General features: G+C 40.4%; 1 protein-coding gene across 1 annotated transcript; it reads left to right on the plus strand.

Moving 5' to 3' along the window:
• Positions 1–1,202: 1,202 nt before the first annotated feature.
• On the plus strand, positions 1,203–24,649 carry LOC121321731 (cytosolic purine 5'-nucleotidase). The gene is made up of 18 exons (XM_041260823.1): positions 1,203–1,309; positions 7,024–7,148; positions 10,319–10,392; positions 16,435–16,552; positions 16,891–16,986; positions 17,254–17,345; positions 17,517–17,574; positions 18,111–18,204; positions 18,336–18,389; positions 18,546–18,629; positions 19,558–19,599; positions 19,870–19,977; positions 20,251–20,317; positions 20,552–20,722; positions 21,178–21,229; positions 21,372–21,432; positions 21,812–21,988; positions 22,468–24,649. The coding sequence occupies exons 2-18, from the start codon at positions 7,048–7,050 to the stop codon at positions 22,762–22,764; spliced, it is 1,746 nt and encodes a 581-aa protein (XP_041116757.1). The 5' UTR covers positions 1,203–1,309; positions 7,024–7,047; the 3' UTR covers positions 22,765–24,649.
• Positions 24,650–25,341: the final 692 nt, after the last annotated feature.

Below are 25,341 nucleotides of genomic sequence, written 5' to 3' on the forward strand. Positions count from 1 at the left end.
AAAAAGTAAACATAAGCAAATGAGTCAAGACAAATAATGTATACTTTTTTTTAGTTTTTTTTTTTTAGTTTTTTTTTTTTTTTTTACCAGTTTAAATAAAAGATTCTAAAAAAAAATATATATAAATTACTATTTATTTTTTTTTTTTTATTTTATTTATTTGGAAAATGCCTTTATCCAAGGCAGTTTACATGACAGTTCGGGGTTACAATGCAAGATGCATATTTAAATACAGTATAGTTTACAGTAAGTGCAAATAATACTGAGAGGAGCGGGGCCAGCGTCGCTACAACACCACTAAAATACAATACGGAATAGGATACAACAATAAACTATTGCAGTGTAGCAAACTAATGCGCCCAGCAAGGAGATTAAGCGAGTTTGATCTACTTGCATGGACTAGCATTAGTACCATTGCTAATCCCAATCCCATTGATCAGATTATTGAGATCATCGGTTAATATTAGTTTAAATCCATTTTATGAAGCCGGACACAAAGGCAGGATTATGCATGGGGGTTGGAACTGGCTTTGCATGGTTTCCATCATATACAGGAGTTACAGTTTTGCTCAATGGCTTTCAGCATCCCCACTTTAAAAATTGTGGAGGGTAAGAAGGCATTCAAGAGGCAAAACACGCGTGATACTCTGTAAACACTGTATAGTACGCGTTCATGACTTAGAGCCCAGCACATCAGCAGCTTCCATGGACACTACTGCCAGTTGTTACGCTTCCAGCTGTCATTATTGTAAAGTACATTAGTTTAGTCGTTCACATTTCGATGCAATAGTCAGTGCGCTGTAGTTCGGCGATGTAGCAGTATTCATTCAAATTCTAGAAAGGGGAGGAGATAGCGGAACAGAAACGTCACCTTTGCGATGACGTCTTGTTCTTCGTGATGGGATCCTGTAAAAACTGCAACACCTAGATCTCTTAGAAAATGCGCCGCAGTCCACATTGCCACCGTCGCAGGTGTAACGGTGCGTTCATTGAGAATCAGCAACAAACGTTTGCGTCTCGTGACGGCCATATATACATGTGGACAGAACACATGTAGTGTGGTGGTATATATATATATATATATATATATGGGGAAATATATATATATATGAGGATATGAATATATAATATATATATACTATATAGATATATATTCTATGATTAAGATTGAACTTTTTAATAAAAACGCAGCCTGTCATTCAAGCGTGTGGTTACTGCCTTCTCATTCGCGATGGCCCCACAGATTGTGCGTGTGGCGCATGCTCAGGAGTGTTGACAGTGCAGTTGAAGCTGTACAGTCGGAGGGACGGTAAGTCATTAAAAGCTTGTGTCGGGCTTTTTATTATTATTAATACTCTGATTACTGTACACTTAAAGTCAAAAAGCCCATGAGGCAACATTGACAAGAGGGACCGGTATAAAGTGTAGTTACTGTAGAGGAAACGAGACGCAGAACAAGCAAATGTAAAAAGAACCAGGAAATCGTTGAAGCCTGGCTCCTAAAAGGGGAAAGATAATGCCCAAATACGCGTGAACAATTAATACTGGGTATGATGTGTAGAAAGGTAGGGGACTAGATAAGCATGCACCGATGTGTGGCGCAACTTCATGAAAAAGGTTTAAAAGAAAAAAAAAAAAAAAAAACATCTGCAGATTGCGAAACCTTGCACTGGACTGAGTAGAGAGAACAACAAAGGGGAGCGCATAGCTGAAGTTACATTGACGTTCACAATCACTGACAAACTGTACTTCAGATAGTACTTCTACAGTATATCTTTTCAAGCAAATGCAAACACAATGTTATTGTAGTTTTAAAACGAGCGACGCATTTTACAAGATAAACCGCAGTGGAATTTAAAAGCAACAATGGCTGCTAACTACCGTGTTTGTGCAACAATGCAAGTTTAGAAGCACAGGAGGAAACCGGTTTTAATGCTTTGAAAAAAAAAAAAAAAAAATACTGTCCCACATATGAGTGAAGAGTCAGGCTTTGCAGTACAATGGCACACCTTACCTGGGAACAGCGGGCACCTGTCTGACTACTAGTACATTCAATTTGTATTACATTTATAATTCATGTTCAGTTATATGATTCAAATACATATTTTTTATTTCTGAAACTGTAGTATTTCAGTAGCAGTGATTTGCTCAAGCATGGCTACCAACTCCCAATGTGTTTTGATAACCCGTGCAGCACAATATGATACTGGTAAATGAAATAAATTGCCTCTTTATATTTAATAGCTGAATAATTCATGCGGTTGTACATAGGTCATACTTACATTTTCGCATTTATGTGGATCATCGTTTATCAAGCTGTCATGAAACGTGTCCTTTATCACTGTGTATACTCCTGTACATATTGTTGATATGTCAACATGTGTCCTGCTGATTGCTCTAATTCTGAATTTACAACAGCGGCGAGGGATGTGTGGTATACATGTGCAAAATTCGCAGTAATTTACAGGACACATGTCAGTCTGAGTCATAGTGAAAATAAAAACATCAGTGGCAAAAACAATAAGGTGCTTTCTGTATGTATGTTATTTTTTTTAGCCTTAGTTGTTATATCTTATTTAAGGCTGTGTCATTCACATGAGTTCTATCCTTGACACCTTGCAAACTGAGAGACGCTCACATTTCTTTCAGTTGGTTTTAAGACATGTAAGTAGCAATGGGATGACAGTTTACAATATAAACCCTGACAACAGCTTCTTCAGAGAGAGTGAGTCCACCTACAGTATACCTATTGGTGATAATTGCAGCATGAAGCTTTGTAGAGGGGTCACAGAGGTGAAGAAATGGGGAGCACTCCCTACAGCACATGCACACTGGAAAAACACCATGCTGGTCTCCAGTTATAGTCATTGGCAATAATGAAAACCCTACACCTGCTTTCACGCAAGATGGTTCTGGGGAAATGACTGTATTAGCAGCTTCTCAAAGCAATGTTACATTTTCAACTGGTAGACTTCTGGTAATGTGGCCTGCAGTCTTACAGTTTAGAGCCCTCATCACACTCCTAAAGCAGTTAATCATTGTCTCTCAGCTGGAGCTTATATACACTGATATGCTGCTGTTGTATTCATCCAAATCTGGCTGAAAGCCCTCATCATCTTGCCAGCTGGTTCAGGACCGGGAGACTTTTGAGTTTTTTTTTTTTTTTTCTCTGAAACAGGCTTTGAGTTTTTGGATCTGTCATTTTCAGAAACGCATCAGAATTCAGAAACATTTGAAAATAATAAAAGAAAAAATATGTGCAGATTTAATTCCATCCCTTACAGGTTCCTGGCTTCTTAATGTAATATATTGTAATGAGACTTAACTAATCATTACATTGTAGGAAAAAATTTGATCAACTAATTAACTTGCGCAGAGTCATTGTTTTTATTGACCCATGAAGTGTAATGTGGGTGGGTGCACACTGTCCTCGTCCTCCCCGGTAACCATGTTGGCAGAGAGAGAGAGAGAGAGAGAGAGAGAGAGAGAGAGAGAGACTCATATTTCGCATATGCTACAGTACACACAGTACATATAGTCTGGGGCCTGGCACTCCTGGGGTTCACAGTGTGTCAGTGGCAGGGCTGAGCTGGGTACCTGTTTTATAGAAGCAGGTACTGCCTACATTTTTCCCAAATTCTGCACGTTTAATAGAGTGAGTAGGACAATATATATCAGTCGTTTGTAAATACCACTTGTCAGAACTTCATAAATCATGTATTATTTTGTTTGTAATTTAATTATATTTTCTGTTTTCATCTTAAGTGAGCCATGTAGTAATACAAGTGGTCAAAAAGGACAAAGGCCATTTATTGTTAATACTGTATTTGGGGAATTCTCTTGACATACAGAAATACCTTTTCAGTCAGCTAATAAATATACCAATGTTTTAATAATTATTAAAAAAAACAAAAAAAACAACAGAACTGAAAGCATGCAGCTTGCAAATACCATTGGAGTGGGTTGATGTGGTTTTAATGTCTGGTTATTGGTTTCAGAGTTCAGATATGATTGGAGCAGACACTGCATCCCAGCAAGAGGAGATTAAACGAGAATGCAATGCTGTGGATATATATATATATATATATATATATATATATATATATATATATAGTACCAGTCAAAAGTTTGAGTACACTGGAAACTAGTTTTTGTTTCATAATTGATAATGTTTTACGTCGTATACGTTTCTGTAAATACTTGAAAATGAAAACACGTTACAATATACAAAACAAAACATAAGGAGTATCAAAGCAATGTTCAAGAAAATTGAAATTGTATCTAAATTTTGGATTCCTCAAAATAGCCGCCCTTTGCCTTAATAACAGCCTCACAAACACGAGGCATTCGGTTAACAAGTTTCAGCAGGAAATCACCCGACATGTCATCCCAGCTCTTCTGCAGCAATTCCCAGAGATGTAGGGCACTTGTGGGTAGCTTTGCTTTGACTCTTCTGTCCAGTTCGACCTATACAAGTTTTACGGGATTGAGGTCTGGAGACTGGGCAGGCCAGGTCATTAGATTGAGTTGTCCTTCACTTTCCTTCTTCGCCAGATAGTTATTGCACAATTTTGAGGTGTGTTTCGGGTCATTATCTTGCTGAAGAATGAAAGACTGCCCAACTAGCCATAATCCTGGTGGAATGGCATGCCTCTGAAGTATGCTATGATAGCCATGCTGGTTGAGCTTGCCATGGACGGTAAAGATCACCAACTCTGTCACCAGCAAAGCAACCCCAGACCAAGACACTGCCTCCTCCATGTTTGACAGTGGAAACCACACATGCAGAACTCATGCACTCACCCTCTGTGCCTCTTACAAATACTCCACGGTTGGACCTAAATATTTCAAATTTTGACTCATCGGTCCATAAGACCGACTTCCACTCCTCAGTTGTCCAGTTTCTGTGTTTTTTGGCCCAGGCAAGTCTCTTCCTCTTACTCTGCACTCTTAACAATGGTTTCTTTGTAGCAATTCTTCCAGTTAGGCCAGCTTCACGCAATTTCCTCTGAACAGTTGATGTTGAAACATCTGTACTTCTTCTAGCTGAGCTTGTATTTCAGGGGCAGTTAATCGCCGGTTTCGCAAACTTTTGACTTGAATGAACTTATTCTCTGATTCTGATTTCACCCTTGGCCTGCCTGACCTTGTTCGGTCCTCAAGAGTGCCAGTTTCTTCAAATCATTTGATGGTCTTGGCCACAGCAGTTACAGACACTTGCAAAGTTCTTGGGATTTGTCTTAAAGATTGACCTTAATTTCTTAAAATAATTACAGACTGTCTTTCTTCATTGCTTAATTGAGCATATTTTGCCATTTTCTGCTCCCTTACATTCTGTTAACAATAATTGGTTATAAAAGGTTAATTAGGTAACATGCTAGTTAACTCAGAGAACATCTAACAAAGACACTTTTATGCTTAGGCCAGTGTTCTGACACCGTGTTATACACATTTCAGCCATTTAACTGACTTAGGCTTCAGACTAAAATCTCCTTGCTTTGGGTGACCATTTCATTGAAATTGACAAGATTTACATTTACATTTAAAAATTAAATTTTTGAATGCAATTCACTTATAATTATCAGCTTATATAAGTACACGTATCATATAATGAAATATTAAGTGTTTATAGACAGGTTTATACAGTTAAAAGCATAGATAATCATGAAAAACCTGGTTTCAAGCAGGTGTACTCAAACTTTTGACTGGTACTGTGTGTGTATGTGTATATATATATATATATATATATATATATATATATATATATATATATATATATATATATATATATACACACACACACACACACATTATATATATATATATATATAATGTGTGTGTGTGTGTGTGTATATATATATATATATATATATATATATATATATATGCCAAATTAAATGTTGTTTCTTAGATCAGGAATCTGATCTAGCACAGAAGGTTTTTTATACATGGTATTGTAAGCTTCTCAAATACTGCATAGAAATTGAATCCAAGGTTGGCTGTTTTAAGAAAATGTCTTCTGTTTAAGATGGCTATGCAGTTGTGAGCAGCTTGCCATGGGCCCTGCTAACCAAAGCAGAAACAATCTTGTGATGCAGCACATTGTGGGAGTTGAGCAACCATTGGGTAAGATGTTGCTGCTGTAGCTTGTTTTGCCTCTGCAATGGATCGGATCAGTGTTGAGAGTCCTGCTGACGCTAACTTTCTGCAAGGAACTGTACAGTTGATCATGGAGCTACATTAGCTGTCCTAGTTTCTGTGCTCTGAACTTTTTTTGTGCACATTTTTGTCCAGCTGTGTTTTGTTTTACTTTTAAAGATGTTCCCAGCTGAATACTATTTCCAGTGAGTCTTGATCATTCTGGGTTGAAGCTCTAGCTATCCCCTATCATTGTATGCGGTTCACCATGCAAATGCTGGCTGCCAGTGCTTTCTGTGGGTGTTGTGTGTGGTCAATACAGGATTACCACAAATGTCTGTATCGTGCATCTTTGTTATTACATTATGTGTCCTTTTTTGTGCATAAAAAAAGTAAAGCTAAATCTTCTACTGTATGTGGTTTGCATTGTTATTTGTTGTGAATTTGGAGGCACTGTCTGTTGCATAAGGTTTGCTAGTGCTATTGAAATCTTCCTGGTCACATATTGTCACTGCTCAGATCAGGTTTGTTGATTTCATGATTGTCTTTTTCAAACATTTTATGATAAACCCAACAGTAGATTCAAACTGTTCCAGCACAAGTTACAGTACACCAGTCTCTTAATAGCTTGTGATGTTCACTGAACAGGCTTTCTTGCAAACATTTGATATCCTGTCGTTATGAGGATTAAACGAAGTGGGGGAACTCCACTGTCGTCTTATCTTTCTGTGCTGTTTTTTTGTTTTCCTTGAGTGAGTGACTGCAGAGCTCCCGCACAGAGGGTATTGAGCGCTGTTGTAGTGGTGGAATGAATTACATCGCAGTTGGCTAATTTTAAGAATGAATAGGATGTATCATTTTTTCTTTGTTTTTTTGTTCACACAGATTTAAGAGCAAGCATTTTGAAACATGACTACTTCCTGGAGCGATCGACTTCAGAACTACGCAGATCTCCCTGCCAACATGGACGGTGTTGCAATGAAGAAGTACCGGCGGGAGGCTTACCACAGGTACCGCCAGTGCATTCCAGCCCTGCGGGGAATATACATTGCTGTACCGCCAGTGCATTCCAGTGCTGCGGGGAATATACACTGTGCTGTACCGCCAGTGCACTCCAGCGCTGCGGGGAATATACACTGTGCTGTACCGCCAGTGCATTCCAGCGCTGCGGGGAATATACACTGTGCTGTACCGCCAGTGCATTCCAGTGCTGCGGGGAATATACACTGTGCTGTACCGCCAGTGCACTCCAGCGCTGCGGGGAATATACACTGTGCTGTACCGACAGTGCACTCCAGCGCTGCGGGGAATATACACTGTGCTGTACCGCCAGTGCACTCCAGCGCTGCGGGAATATACACTGTGCTGTACCGCCAGTGCATTCCAGTGCTGCGGGGAATATACACTGTGCTGTATTGCCAGTGCATTGCTTTCTGTTTTGCTTACCAGTATCTGCTCTTGTTTATTAGATGGTCCAGTGTATGTTAACTAACAAGAAGCCAAAACAAAAACAACTGCAGCATTCAAAGTGTAACAAATAAATAGTTCTTAGATTTCCTCAGTCCTGAGATGATTGCCCTGTCAAGGTGTTTAGAGTGAAATTCCCGCTTTGTACAGTAGTTACAGATCATTTCACTGCAGTGCGTCCAGCATTTCCAGTCGAATGGGTTTTGTTATTTCGAGCAGTCTGTCTCATTAGCAGCCAGTGCACAGACAGGGCTGCTGCTCAGTGTGCAGCTGGCGCTACAGAAGGGGTTAAAGTGCATTCAAGTGAAGTGTGCCACGATGGCAGTGGAATTCCTGTGTCATTGCTGTGCGTGGTAGGGGTTATCTTGAAAGCATTCTATGAATTGCTCTTTGTCACTACTGTATGTTACACAATATGCTTTAAAAAAAACACTGCAGCGAAGAATGAAGCAATCTGAAATCACTTTCTGCTTTGCTTTGCGAGGTAGCTAATTCTGCTCGATATCTCAGTTCGGAGGGACAGAGATTATTGTAAAGAGAAATGCGTACAGTTCTTTAATTGCTGGGGGAGTATGAGATCTTGGTGTAGTCCATGGCAAGCTTGATGCAGTTAAAGTATAGGACGGTTTCTTGACATACAGCACCACCCACAGTTACTTCCATGGAACTAAGCTGAGCTCTTTATTTTACTTTGTGTAGTTTAAACACAACAAACGAGTTTGCCTAAATAAAATAACATATTTTTAAACATCTGTCACAGCTTACAGCCTTTTGTGATAATGTTCAAAATATCATGGGGTTGGTCAAAATGATTTTAGTAACATTTTGGCTGAAGTACAATCTGCCACTTGAACACACACTGTCGTACTAAAAAACTAAAATTCATGTTTTGCATGTTTAACAAAAAGGGCCAGAATGGATCTAAAGGCATAAAAGTATTGCTGAGTTCAGTTCATTAGCTTTCAAAAACCGAATCAGACCTATGAATACAGTTACTGTTTCCATCCCTGTCCTTTGCTTCAGCCCCTTTTCAGAGGCTGCTATGGAACACCAGGCTTGATCTTTAAAAAGTAACCCGTAGATTGTGGGATGCTGTCTAACCTTTCCACAAAGCTTCTTCTCAGAGCTCTGCTAATGACATCATGAGCCAGCAATAGTGCTCTGGGATTGGGTTTCAGAACAGCTATGTTGTTGATATGGTAGAGGCAGGAGAAGGGGGTGGGGGGGGGGTGGCTTTATCTTTTATCCCAGATTCTGCCAACTCTTCTTTTTCAGTGTAATCTCTAAATTAACCCTTTCACTCTATAGGAATAACAGATTAATACAGATTAGTACTGTACAGGTAACACAAATACCCGACCACACTGCAGTTTTACCTCAGTCAAATGCAAGGAAACAGCTTACACTATAAAATGAGATACTGCATGTCATGCTGTCTTGATTTCTATTTCACATGCTGTATGTTCACATGTACTGAGTTGTCTCAAGCAGCTCATCAGTGTTATTTTTAGATAGAGATTTTCTGTTTTCTCACAGATGCAGAGAAGACAGAAATTATAGTTGCATTCCCCTAGAATTCATTGTTCAAATTGCCTCACTTCAGAAACGGAGAAGTGGAATAGTTTGTAAGCATGGCAAATGTGTAGAACTTTAATAGGCTTGTCACCAGAGTAGGTTATGATTTGGGTTTGATGCTAATATAGCCAAGTATCATTTATGATCTAGCCTTACACTTAATTCTCAATTAACAAGGAGAAGGTCTTTCAGCTATAGTGTGTCTATGGAATGAAATCGGCTGGACACAAGTATTAAGGGGTATGATTGTGCCTCTAATTGATAGCAAATATTTACAAATAGAATAATGGCTAAATATATGTCTGTTTTAAGGGGTAGATCTCGTGACTTAACAATTTGTTAATGCTTCTGATGCCATGTAGAATGCTGTTGATGTTTTGTTATTTTTAAAGTTGTGTTTTATGTGAATCGCTGATGTATGCCTTGTAGACACTTATTTGTTTTTGTAAAGCGTTTGTTGTGTTTACTGCTGCCTGTTCTGTGGTCATCTTGCCAGGACACTCTTGTAAAAGAGCTTTGATCTCAATGGGTTAACTTCCTGGTTAAACAATAAATAAATAAGTAAGAATATAACATGGAATAGTTTGTAACCATGACAAATAACAACAGAACATTACAAAATACACATAATGGTAGTATAAAGCCATGGCCAATCTATTCCATAAGAGGACTTTGCTCCAGGCAGTTCCAAACACATCTTTTAATTGTTTCTAAACTAAAGCATTGCTGGCATAGTACAGAAAGATGGACTGCTCTCTCTTTATCTGGTGCAGAAAGACAGACCACTCTCTTTACCTGGTGCAGAAAGACAGACCTCTCTCTTTACCTGGTGCAGAAAGACAGACCTCTCTCTTTACCTGGTGCAGAAAGACAGACCACTCTCTTTACCTGGTGTAGAAAGACAGACCTCTCTCTTTACTTGGTGCAGAAAGACAGACCTCTCTCTTTACCTGGTGCAGAAAGACAGACCTCTCTCTTCACCTGGTCCAGAAAGACAGACCTCTCTCTTTTCCTGGTGCAGAAAGACAGGCCAGTGTAAAACTGTACCACATTCTTATGGTTAGGGTTAGGCTGCTTTAAATCTTAGGCTCAGTATTTGAATTCTTTCAGCTGACCCTATCCTGTATCTTATTCTCAGAGTGTTTGTAAACAGAAGCTTGGCTATGGAGAAGATTAAGTGCTTTGGGTTTGATATGGATTACACATTAGCTGGTAAGTACTGTAGCATGCATTTTGTATATGTGTTCTGATGGTTTGCAGTGCAGTCACTGATTTTTCAACAGTAACATACTTTTAACGACTGGCCATAGAAACCCTTGCTATATATACCTAGTCACTATATATGAGTCACTTTCTTAAAACAGTTTTGATTAATACTTCTTATACAAGTCTGTTAATACTCATACATTTCACTTCCAACATAACTGAAATAAAACTGTTTACCCAGCCAGCTCTATTATTCAAATACCCGACAATGCATTTACCTGATGAATGTTGCCTGTGCATACATTGTGTCGATCAACAGGTTTTTATACAATGCCCTGCTATCTCTGTTCAGCAAGCTATATCTAAATGCACTCGTGCACGTACAACCAAACCCATGATCTTATTTGTACATATCATGTTGGGCTATGTGATGTTGTCTCTTTGCACATCTGTGGAAACCCAGTCATTTAGATCTCAGTGTTTATTGGAAATGGCTTGTAAACAAGTGATAGAGTTTGCCATCGTAATTACACACCATTAGCCTTTGCTGGAATTCAAATGAGGTTTCAGCACAACCTCAACCCAGTGGGGAGTAAATCACAGGCATGTTTACGAACAACACAGGTGACTACACTGAGAGTAATGCTGAATTAATATATCATCACGTTTGTCAACTGTTTTGTCCATTATTTCTTTGATAATTGAAATATTCAGAGTGTTTTGAATGAAAGGAATTGGGTGTAAATTGGGTTAATTGAGTAATCCAGTTGATAAGCGGGTATTTGAATTTGTATTAATTTTGCCTCATGAAGAGGTGCTCCGGTAGTTATGCTGTCTATGTACAGTATAGTAGTGCATCCCTGTACAGGCTTATAATAGAACTGGACTACATGTAGAAATATTATAGCTACTGCACACGTTCAGTCTTTCTCACGTGTCTGTGTTACTGACATTTGGTCCAAAGAAGTAGAGAAAAACATTACAAACCTTGCATCTGAGGTCTTTCCCTAGAATTAAATATGAATTATGTCACTGCTATCCAAATGTAAAATATACATGCTGTTGATGGGTTCAATTTTCCATCCATGCTGCTTTTTTTTGTAGTTATTAGGAAGTTCGAGTCAAAGTAGCTGAAATTGTTGGATTTTTTTTTTTTTTGCAGAAACCTGTAGTGCTGTAATTAAGGCCTTGGTGGTGTTGACTGGAAGGATTAGATGTTTCAAAATTCATAACTGTTCAGGGCTTGATTTCACCCATAAAACAGTAAAAATAAGTCACAAATGTCTCTACTGTGATAACATGGATTTCTATAGGAGGCTCTGCCAGAGACAGTAGCATGTGGCTGCACAGTACATGTGTGCACATGTGTGGGAGTATGTTTGGGTGTATGTGTAAACATGTGTATACCACGTGCACGCAAGGTTCAGCTCTCAATGAATCTGTTAACACGAGACAGCAGGTGAGCCCGGCTGTACGGACCGACTGAATGAGACAGAGCCGGAATTAATGAGAGCTGTCTGTGAGTGTGGAGATATATGAGAGCTGGAATAGAGAGGAGACCATAAAATACAGGAAACTGAACCTTGACAGCTCCCTGCTCAGTATGGGGAGCTGGGTATACACAACAACAAATAATAATAATAATAATAATAATAATAATAATAATAATAATACAAAATAGATAGTTAATGTATGTGTTTATTGTATCTTGGCTGTTTTTGTTCTAGTTTTGCAACGTTGATTTTAGTAATACACACTGAAGCTAGTGGACGTGCTGTTGTTCCAGGAACAAACTGTCTTGAAATCTGAGAGGTATGGCTGTCTAAGGGCACTTTCATACCTAGTTCACTTGCAAGTCTGTTTCACTTGCAGCTTCATCCAGACTAGAGTTCTGTTGGCTTCACGCTGCACTTTTCCAAACGCACTCGCCTCTCTTCTGATTATTAGAGTGGAAGTTTTCTCATGGAGAATAATTTATGTGATGTGGTTCTGTTGCTGTCCGTGTTATTTTGGTTTATTTGGTGCTACAACGTCAAATCATTGCAGAAGAAACGTAACATGCCGAGAGAGTGTCAAGTAATTTTTGGAAAAACAGTGTTCTTTTGGAGGAAATGCCAGAGACAATCATGATTATGAAAAAGACGCATTAGTAGATTCAACCAACTCCAATATAACTATTATTATTGTTATTATTATTATTATTATTATTATTATTATTATTATTATTATTATTATATATATATAATAACTTGGTGTGACTAATACGAAATAAAGATGCAACAGTGACTAATGTCTGTCTGGCAGTACAGCTTTGTCTCTGCACAATGTTTTCCCTGTGCGTGTATATGGCATGATTATAATAAAGCCAGGCCCAATACATGTGCTAAATCATTATCCAATTGTCATTTCATACTTTTCTTTCTTTGTGACAGTTTTGCTATTATGCAGTATCCATTTTGACATTACCCACCTGCTTTTTTGCCACACAGCATTCAGGCAGTTCTGATGTACAAAAAGGAGGTGGTGTTGGAGTGAGTTTGCTGTAAATAACCCACTGTGTGTGGGTGCTCTAGTGCCACACGGTTTTCTTGTGTGTTTGTTTTTGTACAGGCTTGTGATATTGCAGGTGTCAGCAGTAATGTGATCACAGGGCTCATGGCTCCTTTTTCATAAGACAGACAAAGAGATGATCTTCATGCTGTTGACATATTTTATTCAGGTCATGGTCTACAGTCTCAATAACAAAACTGTCACAACAAGCATGCTGGATCAACAACTGTCAAGTGGATCATTTTCAAATGAGTTCAGTGGTCCCCACTGAACTAAGTGTAGTGTAGTTACAAGTAGTGTAACCAAAGTACAAGCAGCACCTCAAACCACCCCAGGGCACACTGTGGTAGAGTCAGGTAAGGGCTGATTTAGGTTTTTTTTTTTTTTTTTTTTGTCAGTTTGGAAACTTGTCAGATTTATTGTCCTCTCTGAACTCGGGTGAGAAGGTGCCTATAAATAGATTTCTGTGTAACTGCTTTCGGTTCAGAGTGAAGGTGTTATTTTTATCGAGGAATCCTGGCTGCTTGACATCAGCCTGTGGTTTTGACACCTTCTTGTTCTGTTCTCTAAGTTCTGTCACTGTGCTGGAATTGCCAGTCGCTGGGCTCAGGTTACGCAAAGCACAGCGGCTGCATTTTGCCTGGGGGCCAGTAGCAGGCAGTGTCTGTGGCATTGCATTCCTGTAAAGCAGTGACAATGTATCTCATTGAGTTTAAGTGTACAAAAGTCATCAATTTATTGAACACTTACATGATAATCATTAGCAAATGTTGATGGGTACTGTAGATATGTCCTTGAATGTGTGTGTTACATACAACGTAAAATGCAAATGGTGCATATGGCAGCACATGGATTCGGCATATTGTATCTATTAGTGTGGTTTGTTTGTTTTCTTGCCAAATTGAAACCAACAGCGAGAGTTTGTTTGGGTGAGTGATCTCACAGTTACACTTACAGACGTGTTCCAGTCCCAGCCCCTCCACTAGCTGTCAGTGGTACAGGTAGATGAGTAGGGTTTGGGCTGTAGTGATGCTCTCTCTGGTATAGATAGATGAGTAGGGTTTGGGCTGTAGTGATGCTCTCTCTGGTACAGGTAGATGAGTAGGGTTTGGGCTGTAGTGATGCTCTCTCTGGTACAGGTAGATGAGTAGGGTTTGGGCTGTAGTGATGCTCTCTCTGGTACAGGTAGATGAGTAGGGTTTGGGCTGTAGTGATGCTGTCTGTGGTACAGGTAGATGAGAGTAGGGTTTGGGCTGTAGTGATGCTGTCTGTGGTACAGGTAGATGAGAGTAGGGTTTGGGCTGTAGTCATGCTGTCTGTGGTACAGGTAGATGAGTAGGGTTTGGGCTGTAGTGATGCTGTCTCTGGTACAGGTAGATGAGAGTAGGGTTTGGGCTGTAGTGATGCTCTCTCTGGTACAGGTAGATGAGTAGGGTTTGGGCTGTAGTGATGCTGTCTGTGGTACAGGTAGATGAGAGTAGGGTTTGGGCTGTAGTGATGCTGTCTGTGGTACAGGTAGATGAGAGTAGGGTTTGGGCTGTAGTGATGCTGTCTGGTACAGGTAGATGAGAGTAGGGTTTGGGCTGTAGTCATGCTGTCTGTGGTACAGGTAGATGAGTAGGGTTTGGGCTGTAGTCATGCTGTCTGTGGTACAGGTAGATGAGTAGGGTTTGGGCTGTAGTCATGCTGTCTGTGGTACAGGTAGATGAGTAGGGTTTGGGCTGTAGTGATGCTGTCTGTGGTACAGGTAGATGAGTAGGGTTTGGGCTGTAGTGATGCTGTCTGTGGTACAGGTAGATGAGTAGGGTTTGGGCTGTAACATGCGTCATGGTAGCAGGTAGATGAGTAGGGTTGGCTGTAGATCACGCTGTCTGTGGTACATGGACCACAGATGTACATAGGGTCTTGGGGCTATAGTTTGGGCCTGTCTTGTCTGTGGTACAGGTAGATGAGAGTAGGGTTTGGGCTGTAGTGATGCTGTCTGTGGTACAGGTAGATGAGAGTAGGGTTTGGGCTGTAGTCATGCTGTCTGTGGTACAGGTAGATGAGTAGGGTTTGGGCTGTAGTGATGCTGTCTGTGGTACAGGTAGATGAGTAGGGTTTGGGCTGTAGTGATGCTGTCTGTGGTACAGGTAGATGAGAGTAGGGTTTGGGCTGTAGTGATGCTGTCTGTGGTACAGGTAGATGAGTAGGGTTTGGGCTGTAGTCACGCTGTCTGTGGTACAGGTAGATGAGTAGGGTTTGGGCTGTAGTGATGCTGTCTGTGGTACAGGTAGATGAGAGTAGGGTTTGGGCTGTAGTGATGCTGTCTGTGGTACAGGTAGATGAGTAGGGTTTGGGCTGTAGTGATGCTGTCTGTGGTACAGGTAGATGAGAGTAGGGTTTGGGCTGTAGTGATGCTGTCTCTGGTACAGGTAGATGAGAGTAGGGTTTGGGTTGTAGTGATGCTGTCTGTGGTACAGGTAGATGAGTAGGGTTTGGGCTGTAGTGATGCTCTCTCTGGTATAGATAGATGAGTAGGGTTTGGGCTGTAGTGATGCTCTCTCTGGTACAGGTAGATGAGTAGGGTTTGGGCTGTAGTGATGCTGTCTGTGGTACAGGTAGATGAGTAGGGTTTGGGCTGTAGTGATGCTGTCTGTGGTACAGGTAGATGAGTAGGGTTTGGGCTGTAGTGATGCTGTCTCTGGTACAGGTAGATGAGTAGGGTTTGGGCTGTAGTGATGCTGTCTGTGGTACAGGTAGATGAGTAGGGTTTGGGCTGTAGTGATGCTGTCTGTGGTACAGGTAGATGAGAGTAGGGTTTGGGCTGTAGTGATGCTGTCTGGTACAGGTAGATGAGAGTAGGGTTTGGGCTGTAGTGATGCTGTCTGTGGTACAGGTAGATGAGTAGGGTTTGGGCTGTAGTGATGCTGTCTGTGGTACAGGTAGATGAGAGTAGGGTTTGGGCTGTAGTGATGCTGTCTGGTACAGGTAGATGAGAGTAGGGTTTGGGCTGTAGTCATGCTGTCTGTGGTACAGGTAGATGAGTAGGGTTTGGGCTGTAGTGATGCTGTCTGTGGTACAGGTAGATGAGTAGGGTTTGGGCTGTAGTGATGCTGTCTGTGGTACAGGTAGATGAGAGTAGGGTTTGGGCTGTAGTGATGCTGTCTGTGGTACAGGTAGATGAGTAGGGTTTGGGCTGTAGTGATGCTGTCTCTGGTACAGGTAGATGAGAGTAGGGTTTGGGCTGTAGTGATGCTGTCTGTGGTACAGGTAGATGAGTAGGGTTTGGGCTGTAGTGATGCTGTCTGTGGTACAGGTAGATGAGAGTAGGGTTTGGGCTGTAGTGATGCTGTCTGTGGTACAGGTAGATGAGAGTAGGGTTTGGGTTGTAGTGATGCTGTCTGTGGTACAGGTAGATGAGAGTAGGGATTGGGCTGTAGTGATGCTGTCAGTGGTACAGGTAGATGAGAGTAGGGATTGGGCTGTGTTCATTTGTTTTCTCTTTCTTTGTCCCAGTGTACAAGTCCCCAGAATACGAGTCCCTGGGGTTTGACCTGACTGTGGAAAGGCTTGTATCAATCGGATATCCCCAGGAGCTGCTCAACTTTGTCTATGACTCTACATTCCCAACCAGGTACAGTCACTGAACAGCCTGACAGAACCTCCTACAAGCTACTGATAGCTGGCAGCTTCCTTTTGAAAATGCAGCTCAGTGTTACTGTAAAACATCTGCTTAGTAAAAACAGCCAATTACAGCTGCATGTCAGCAAGAAGCAGCCATGGCAACGTAGTCCAGGTTCTGTACTTGTCATGGTGTAATGAGAAACAATTGAAATGACTAAATCAAATTGTCAGCCTTTGGCCAGAACACCTTGCATAGTTCACCCTGGAGATCTGACTGCTCTGTGTGTGTTAGCACAAACCAAATAGAATACAAACACTTACAGTATATATCTCTGTTCTTTTTTCCAGGGGTCTGGTGTTTGATACAATGTATGGGAACTTGCTGAAGGTGGATGCTTATGGGAACATCCTTGTCTGTGCCCATGGATTTGTTTTCATACGGGGGCAAGTACTGAACTTAATACTTGAGTAATTTAATTACTGCTTCTGTTAATATTTTATGTGCCCCATTTTTTAATCAGTAAGTGGAAGGCAACGGTAAAGTTGTTTTTCAGTTTCTGCCTTGGGTTGAAATGATTTGTTCCTAGGAGAGGCAATTAAACATTTAATACCAGCCCAGTATATTAACTTTTGATTCATGCCAAATGTAATAGAATTAGATAGATGCCAGCTCCGTGTTCATTTTAGTGGCGTCCTTGTTTGTTCTGCCAGGCCTGAGATCCGGGAGCAGTACTCAAACAAGTTTATCCAGAGGGACGACACTGAGCGGTTTTACATCCTGAACACACTCTTCAACCTGCCTGGTGAGCAAAGCCTGGCTCAACTCCATCCTGTTATTCAGCTTCACTGTATTGCACATGGAAAAACTGGATCATGCTAATATTGATGAACACAGGCAGGGATGAAAATTATTTAGTCGTGGAGATTCCCCATCATACTAAGCACACACAGTAATGCCTGTCCTCTCTCCACAGAGACCTATCTGTTCGCCTGCCTGGTAGATTTCTTCAATAACTGCCCCCGATACACTAGGTAAGTAAACTTCTTTGCCGACCTGTGTGTGGCTCTTCCGCTTACAAATCCAAAGTTCAAATCCGAGTTTGGCTGTGAAATGTATTGTTCAAAAAATAATGCAACTGTGGAGCAATATAACCTTTAAAAAAATAAACATTTTAGTATCTAAAAAGACAGATGTTATATATGGGCGCACCTGTAGCTGACATAATGAGTGGAGTTGTCTTTCGTAGATAGCAGTCAGCCATGTGGAGTATGGCCTAGATAAATATGTTTTTATTTTAAAGCTGGTTTCATGGTTTTTCCAACAAAAAAGTTATTAATTGAATTATTGGTCCGCGTGATCTGAATGATCATACTGCATTTTTACATTAAATTGAACTTTATGTGCCTTAATTTGTTATTGATCTTCCAGGGAGGGCAAGCTTTCCTGTTTGACTGGACACCACAAACAAGGGAAGACTACCCCCATTTAAACAAGCATGTCAAAGCACACTACCCTGTATTACTCAGGTTAGTAATCTCGGTTTCCTCGTCTTCTGTTTCCCTCCCAGCTGTGACACAGGGTTTAAAGACGGTGACCTTTTCATGTCCTACAAGAGCATGTTTCAGGATGTCCGTGATGCAGTAGACTGGGTCCACTACAAGGTAGGGAACAGTACTGCAGTATATGAATCCAGGTTAGTACCGTGCTTGGAATCCTTTTTGGAGCAAAGAGTCATTTACGTTTTTCTTTTTTTTTTTTTTTTTTGTATCTTTTTTTTTTCTCCTATTTTCAGGGGTCTTTAAAAGAGAAAACGGTGGAGAATCTCGAAAAGTATGTGGTCAAAGATGTAAGTTAACAAGTTATTGCATAGTGTAAATAGTTTTATTTTCAATAATACAATGCAACCCTAAGTGTTACTTTTAACCTTTAGTACTCCCTTATGATCTTGTAGAGTGGACTAGGGGAGCAAGAGATGATTTACCTTTACATGTTTCCTTTGTAGCATAAACTACCTCTTCTGCTCAGTCGAATGAATGAAGTTGCAAAGGTGTTCCTAGCCACAAACAGCGACTACAAATACACAGAGGTGAGCCACAGCTGATAAGTAGTCTCTTTGTTTTTTTTCGGAAATGGCCGTGACACTTAACGATGATCAAAGAAGCAGTGAAATGATCAACAGTCTTGTTTGCAGTCGAAAGAAAACAAATTCTACTGTAGTTATTCTTTTGCTCCAGTGCAGAGTTTACACTATTAATGAACTACCCAAGATAGTAGATATTATATATTTTTGGTAAATCTGACCAGTCCAAGAGTCTGAGAGGATTCAATAGCTCTGCTGGGATTTGAACTCCAGAACCTCTGTCTTTTACTACCAGACCAAACAGCCTCTCAATATTAACCGCAGTAAATGCACAAAAGAAACCATCCATGGCTGATCGAACAATAAAAAAATATAGAACAAGCCTCTCTTTAATATCATTAATACATACTGGTAAGCTGTACTAGCCCAGCAAATAATTCACTGCTGTTTTAAATACAAAAGAGAAAAAAGTACATTTACAAAAGGAACTTTGCAGAAAGATTACTCCAAGAAACCCATCTTTATATGTAGATATAGATAGATAGATAGATAGATTCTGTGTCATCTAGTATATTAGTCACACTAATCACCCCATGTTCTTGATTCGCTGAGGCCCTTAATGCCCTGCAGTGTGCAGTGGTGGCAGCCTATCTCTGCTCATACCCCAGAGGTGGTTCTGACCTGCTGTGAATCTGTCAGCTATCAGTGCCTCTCGTTGATGAAGCACAGCAAATGCAAAGTGACTGCTTAAAAAAACGAGCCCCTTGCACACCACAGGATGCTAATTGCATGTGACAGGGCCACTTTATTCCAGAATATCTCAGTTTTGTATACCAGAATAACATGATGGGTGTAGTTGCAAAGGAAACGAAGTAGGAGTGCCTGAAGCCTTAACTCATCTACACTACTTATTATCTCTGTTTTCCTTTCTCAGAAAATTATGACCTACCTGTTTGATTTTGACCATGGTCCCAAGGTAAGCAGCTTGTTCGTCCTCACTGAAAGATGACTTTTATTGTTCCACAGTCCTGTTCAGTTGTATAGCGGTACTAAAATATGATTCCTGCGTTAAAGAAATATTAATTTATATATTAATCACTGAAGCAAAAAGAAAAAGCATTACTCAACCTTCCTAAATATGTTCACACATGTCGTATTGACCAGTGTATGGTACTAGTAGAGGAGCAGTGGACGCAGGTAAATGGGCCACGTGTGTGGATCTGATTGCAGCCTGTTGTGCTTGCAGCCTGGCACTCCCCACCGCCCATGGCAGTCCTACTTCGACCTCATCCTGGTGGATGCACGGAAGCCTATGTTCTTCGGAGAGGGGACCGTCCTGAGGCAGGTGGACACTGTGAGTAAGATAGGACAACAAAGGGAGGGGCTGTTTTATACTCAATCGTCATCTAAAAAGATGAAAAAAAAATTAGTCAAATAGAAGACAGGTGTTTTGATAGAAAGACAGCTTGACAAAACGTTATATTACTGGACTTCAGTGCCTTTAGTTCAGTTAATTAATAAAGCCTCCCTCATTACAGAAAGAAAATGATAAACCCCAAGCCTACCTAAATATTGGACTTAATAATTGTTTGTGATATACCCGTGAAAAGTAACGTTTGTTTTGCAGAGCACGGGGCGGTTAAAGATCGGGACCTACACAGGACCTTTGCAGCACGGCATTGTGTATTCTGGAGGTAAGGGGATCCGCTATTTCACTTGATATGTATTTGGAAATGGATGGCATATTGGCCATGTGTGGGAACTTAACCTAAAAATAGTTGGTATTTATACATCAGTGTAATAAATAACAAAATGACGTTTGTACGGTTTTACTATTTGTGATTCTTTACTGTGGCTCTAGGTGTATCGCTATCTATACACATAGACACAAACACACAGGTAAAACCACCTCTTGTGTACGCTTGCAGGTTCATCAGACACTGTGTGCGACCTTTTGGGGGCAAAGGGCAAGGACATCGTCTACATTGGAGACCACATCTTCGGAGACATCCTAAAATCCAAAAAGCGACAGGGCTGGAGGACCTTCCTAGTCATCCCTGAGCTAGCCCAGGAGCTCCACGTGTGGACCGACAAGAGCTGTAAGAGCCCTTTCACAGTCTAATGTCTGGTACAAAATTACAGAGAGTACTTTGATTAAACTAAGGGGCACAGTGATGAGTCTGATACTCTGATAGAAATGTGTATGAAGAGCTGGATACAGAAAAGAATGCGCATCATTCGGGGCAGTGTCCTCATAGTTAATCCCTCAGCATGGGTCTGACTCTGCAAACTGCTATGTGCAACAGCGCCACCTGCAGACAGCAGAAGGGAAGGGAGCAGCTCCCATAGTAATACCTGCTGTGTGGATTCTCCCTGCGTTCCCATGACTAGGCTCCATCAGGACACGTCATTAGTTACTGGCACATTTGTTTTTTTAATTTAAAGTTTAAACTTCACAAAGTTCACTCTATGACAGTCGTTTTAAATGTATGTATTTAACTCTAATCTATCCACCTGGGGTTATTATTTATTTTTGTTTTGGTCTCGTCCCTAGCTCTGTTTGAAGAGTTACAGAGCCTGGATATCTTCCTGGCAGAACTCTACAAGTGAGTACAGAATTCTTCTCAATCTCATACATGGGATCGATGCTGCATCTCGTTTGCATGTTAGGACCAGTTCAAATTCAAAGTTCCATATTGTTTCCTATCTGAAATTCGTTTTTTTTTTTTAAATACATTTTCTCATCAGACATCTGGATAGTAGCAGTAATGAACGGCCAGACATCAGTTCCATTCAGAGACGTATCAAGGTATTTAAAAAAAAAAAAAAAAAAAATGTTGGTATAGTTTCTATAAGCAGAAGAATTGTTAATTTATTATATCAAGGAGAATAATATCCCAGTCCAGGCTGATCTGGGATTTAAAGTCTGTTTACATGAACTCTGAAGTGTAAAGGCCCTATGCATACAGATACCTCACTGCTCAAAGAGGCCTGCATCTTTACCATTATGAGAGCGACCTGCACATGTGCAACCTTTGACAGGGATGTCACAAGCTCCTCTTTCAGTTCATCCCTGATGGCCTGGTATAGAGACTATGTGACCCCACCCCCTTATTCTAATCTATATTCCTCTTCATGTAGTTCTGACAGAGTATGAGCCTGTCTTCTGCTTTCTTGTTTGCCTGCAGAAAGTGACTCATGACATGGACATGTGCTACGGGATGATGGGCAGTTTGTTCCGCAGCGGGTCCCGTCAGACTCTGTTTGCCAACCAGGTGATGCGCTACGCAGATCTGTACGCTGCTTCCTTCATCAACCTCCTCTACTACCCCTTCAGCTACCTGTTCAGAGCTGCCCACGTCCTGGTGAGTAGAAACTGTGCAGCACAGTCCAGCCCCCAGCTCTGCACAAGTGTCACTTGCCACTAGCTTGCTTGTTGGTAACGTAAATTGCTTTCGAAGTTCTTCATGTTATACTGGTGCTAAGTCTAAATTACAAAAAACAGCAAGCAAGGAGAACACTGTATGTATCAAGAATTGCTCTGAAATGAAATGTACATTTTTGATGTAGAATTATAAATGGTCATATTTTCAGTTTAAAATATTTCTGTCCTAAATGTATAAAGCAGTTTAATCATTTACCCTTAATCTGATAAAAAAATAAATAAAAATAAACTTACTTATCAGGCCCACCAGAGGGACCCACAGCACTGTAAAAAATGTAATTTGGTGCTATACCTTGTAGCAGGAACAGAATCCTTCAGCTGTCTAATTCCAAGGGGTCCTGAACGTTAGAACTCAACAGCTTAGTCATGGCAAATTGCTGTCTTGTTTCTCCTTTCAAGATGCCACATGAGTCGACCGTGGAGCACGCTCACGTGGACATCAATGACGGCGAATCGCCTATGGCCACGCGGAATCGCAACGCCCTGGACTTCAAGGGTTACGACTACAAGCGTAGCCAACTGACCCGCTCAGTCAGCGAAATCAAACCACCCAACCTGTTCCCCCAGACCCCCCAGGAGATCACACACTGCCACGACGAGGATGACGATGAGGAGGAGGAGGAGGAGGAAGAGGAAGAGGAAGAGAGAGGAAGAGGAGTAATGAAGAAAAACAAACTGTACAACACAATCTATTGAGCTAATTAGAGGGTGGTGCTTGGAGTAATCAAAATGCACAATATGAAAAAAATAATCAAAAACAAAAAAATATACGAAAAACACATATGTACGTGTGTGTGTGCGTGTGTGTATACACATAGCGTACATAGGCATTCAGCGTTCTGTTAATGTTACTGTCTGTATAACAGACCAGTCTAATGACACTCGATTGACCCGCTTTCTTATTTGAGAGACTGTGACGGTGCAGTTTGTTCCACATAACATATGTTAGAAAGAAATATGTGTACAAAAGTTATTTTTAATGTATAAGAAGGTTAGATGTTCTAAGTTCTAAGAGATGAGTAGGCAGGAGCTCAAACTCATTTAAATAGTTTGGGGGTAGAAAAATGCATTTACGTTATAAAATAACTTTGCTGTGCAGTATATTGAATATAAGGCAAAATAAGAATATTGGAGGAAAAACAAAACAAAAAAAAACATTTACTAAATGGCACCAAGCAAATGTTACAATGGAGTGCTGTATTTAAATATTGGCTGGTTTTGAATCAGTATCTTGTAGTATGTACGATAGTTCTGGGCAAGTCATGCACAGTATTTAATGGTTATGCACCAATACTACTGTTTCGCATGTGGTGTTCATGTTCTTGTCTGTTTTTCATACATAGATTTAGTAACAGTATCAGGATTTTAAAGAAGCTCTAGTGCTCCAAAATAGCAAAAAGTCTTGCTACTTTCAGTTTTTTCAATTGCTTTTTCAGTCATCGTATTTTAGTTTGACATGATGGGATGGCTTTCCTGACCAGTGCATGGACTGAGAGGGTGAGCCATGCAATTAAAAGGTTTACCCAGAACTCAGTTCTGAAACACAGAAGCACATTTAGTACGACCATAGCTCAAGTGACAAGTGTGTGGTTGTTGTGGTTATATATTCAGAAGTAGTAGTGTGTTAAAGGTGTCCTGTATGGAAATACAAGATGTACTTAACACTGCTAGTGGATCTTATTTATATACAGTATACTCTTCTGTTTCCTGGGGAGATTGTAGGGCTTTCTCACTGTCAGAACCGTCTCCCAATGGTGATGCTGCATTTGTACAGTGCTTTTCCTGCATTTCTTTCCTTTATCTGCATCGTCTGTCAGACTAAGAAGAGCCACAATGCTCCACAACAGCCTATTCTTGGAGATGTACTGAAATACATCATTAACACTGCACTGTGCCAGTGCATGCCAGTGTTCATTTTTCATTAGGAGAACCAACCCACTTACCTCTTTGAGACCATGCCAAGCACCTTTGGGTATTGGTGGGTTGCAAGCATCCCTCATAGTAAGAACCAGGATTAGTGTTACACCAGGCTTTGGTAGTTATTGATGCAGTTGTGTGTAAAACATTACACACCTTTGATTAGTGTTTAGCAGATCCGCTGTGGTTTTGGCTGGCTCATGAACATACTGCCTCTCAATCACACACTTCATCAGTGTGTGCATTTCTGATTTTTAACTTCTTCTAAAATTGCTTCTTTTAAACTTTTGCTTTGTTTAAATTTGTATTCAGTACCTTCATATTTTGTTGTATGTTTTTTTTTATCTCTGCAAAGTGATTTAAATGATCTGTTCTGCTCTGTAAAGGAGTGCAAGGGTTTATGCATTAAAAAAAAAAATAATAATCTGGATTCCTGTGTGCTCTTGCATGTGGAACCAGTATTATTTTGTAATTATTATTTGAAATGGTTATACTGTAAACTGTAATCATTTAGTTTATGCATGTCCATACTCTTTTCACATCAGCTGATGGAATCTGATTTTAATGGCATATTCTTTACTGTCCATATTGTATTTCTTTCCTGGAACATGTTGATCCTTTGGAACTATAATTTTAATGGTAAATAAAATGCAAATACTCATGAGTTGTGTTTTAAATTGATTTTTGGAAATTAGAAAATGATTCAGCATCAACAGCTTCCAGCTATAGTGGGCATTAATACAGTAGATGCCCGCTGGAACGTAACCGCATTACCTGTGAATCAAATTTTATTGCAGTGCAGTGGGCTAATTCACTACCATGCTGTGCTGGTCCACCTCAGAGGACTGGGTTCAAATCCAGCAGATTCCTTCCATTGCTTTTAAAGACTTGGTTAATTTACCTTATAGTCAATGAAATGTCAAGTTCTTCCATGTAACTATTGTTTTTTGTGTGCATTCAAAAAATCTTAAGTTTATTATTGAGTGAACACAATATGTGTTCATTCAGTAATAGATTAGAGATTTTTTGAATGCACACAAATAGTTTCTCTTTTGGACAGCAACACACCCACCTGGCAGGGAGCAGCAGCAGACCCCTCACTCTTCTAAACCTGTAGAAACCCAACCAGCATTTGTTCCAACAACCAGCACCATTACTTACCTCAGGAACTCACCTCTGGGAGACAGATTGAAACCGCTGTCCTCAGGGAGGAAAAGACCATGGGATTAGCCCACTGCACCACCAGCTCTCACAGGAAAGGTGTGTTTCAGACTGACTAATAAGGTAAATTAAATAATTATTTAAAAATAAAGGAATAAGAACTGAACCCTGTTCCCCAAGAAGGATAAGCACAGC

This window comes from Polyodon spathula, chromosome 10 (assembly GCF_017654505.1).
Source record: "Polyodon spathula isolate WHYD16114869_AA chromosome 10, ASM1765450v1, whole genome shotgun sequence".
NCBI lineage: Eukaryota > Metazoa > Chordata > Actinopteri > Acipenseriformes > Polyodontidae > Polyodon > Polyodon spathula.

What these genes read in the sequence shown, in the direction of transcription:
- LOC121321731 (XM_041260823.1), top strand. Translation starts at nt 7,048, where the DNA reads ATGACTACTTCCTGGAGCGATCGACTTCAGAACTACGCAGATCTCCCT. An exon ending in GACTCTACATTCCCAACCAG is followed by an intron (nt 16,553 to 16,890) that starts GTACAGTCACTG and finishes TCTTTTTTCCAG; the next exon opens with GGGTCTGGTGTTTGATACAA. An exon ending in TAGACTGGGTCCACTACAAG is followed by an intron (nt 18,205 to 18,335) that starts GTAGGGAACAGT and finishes TCCTATTTTCAG; the next exon opens with GGGTCTTTAAAAGAGAAAAC.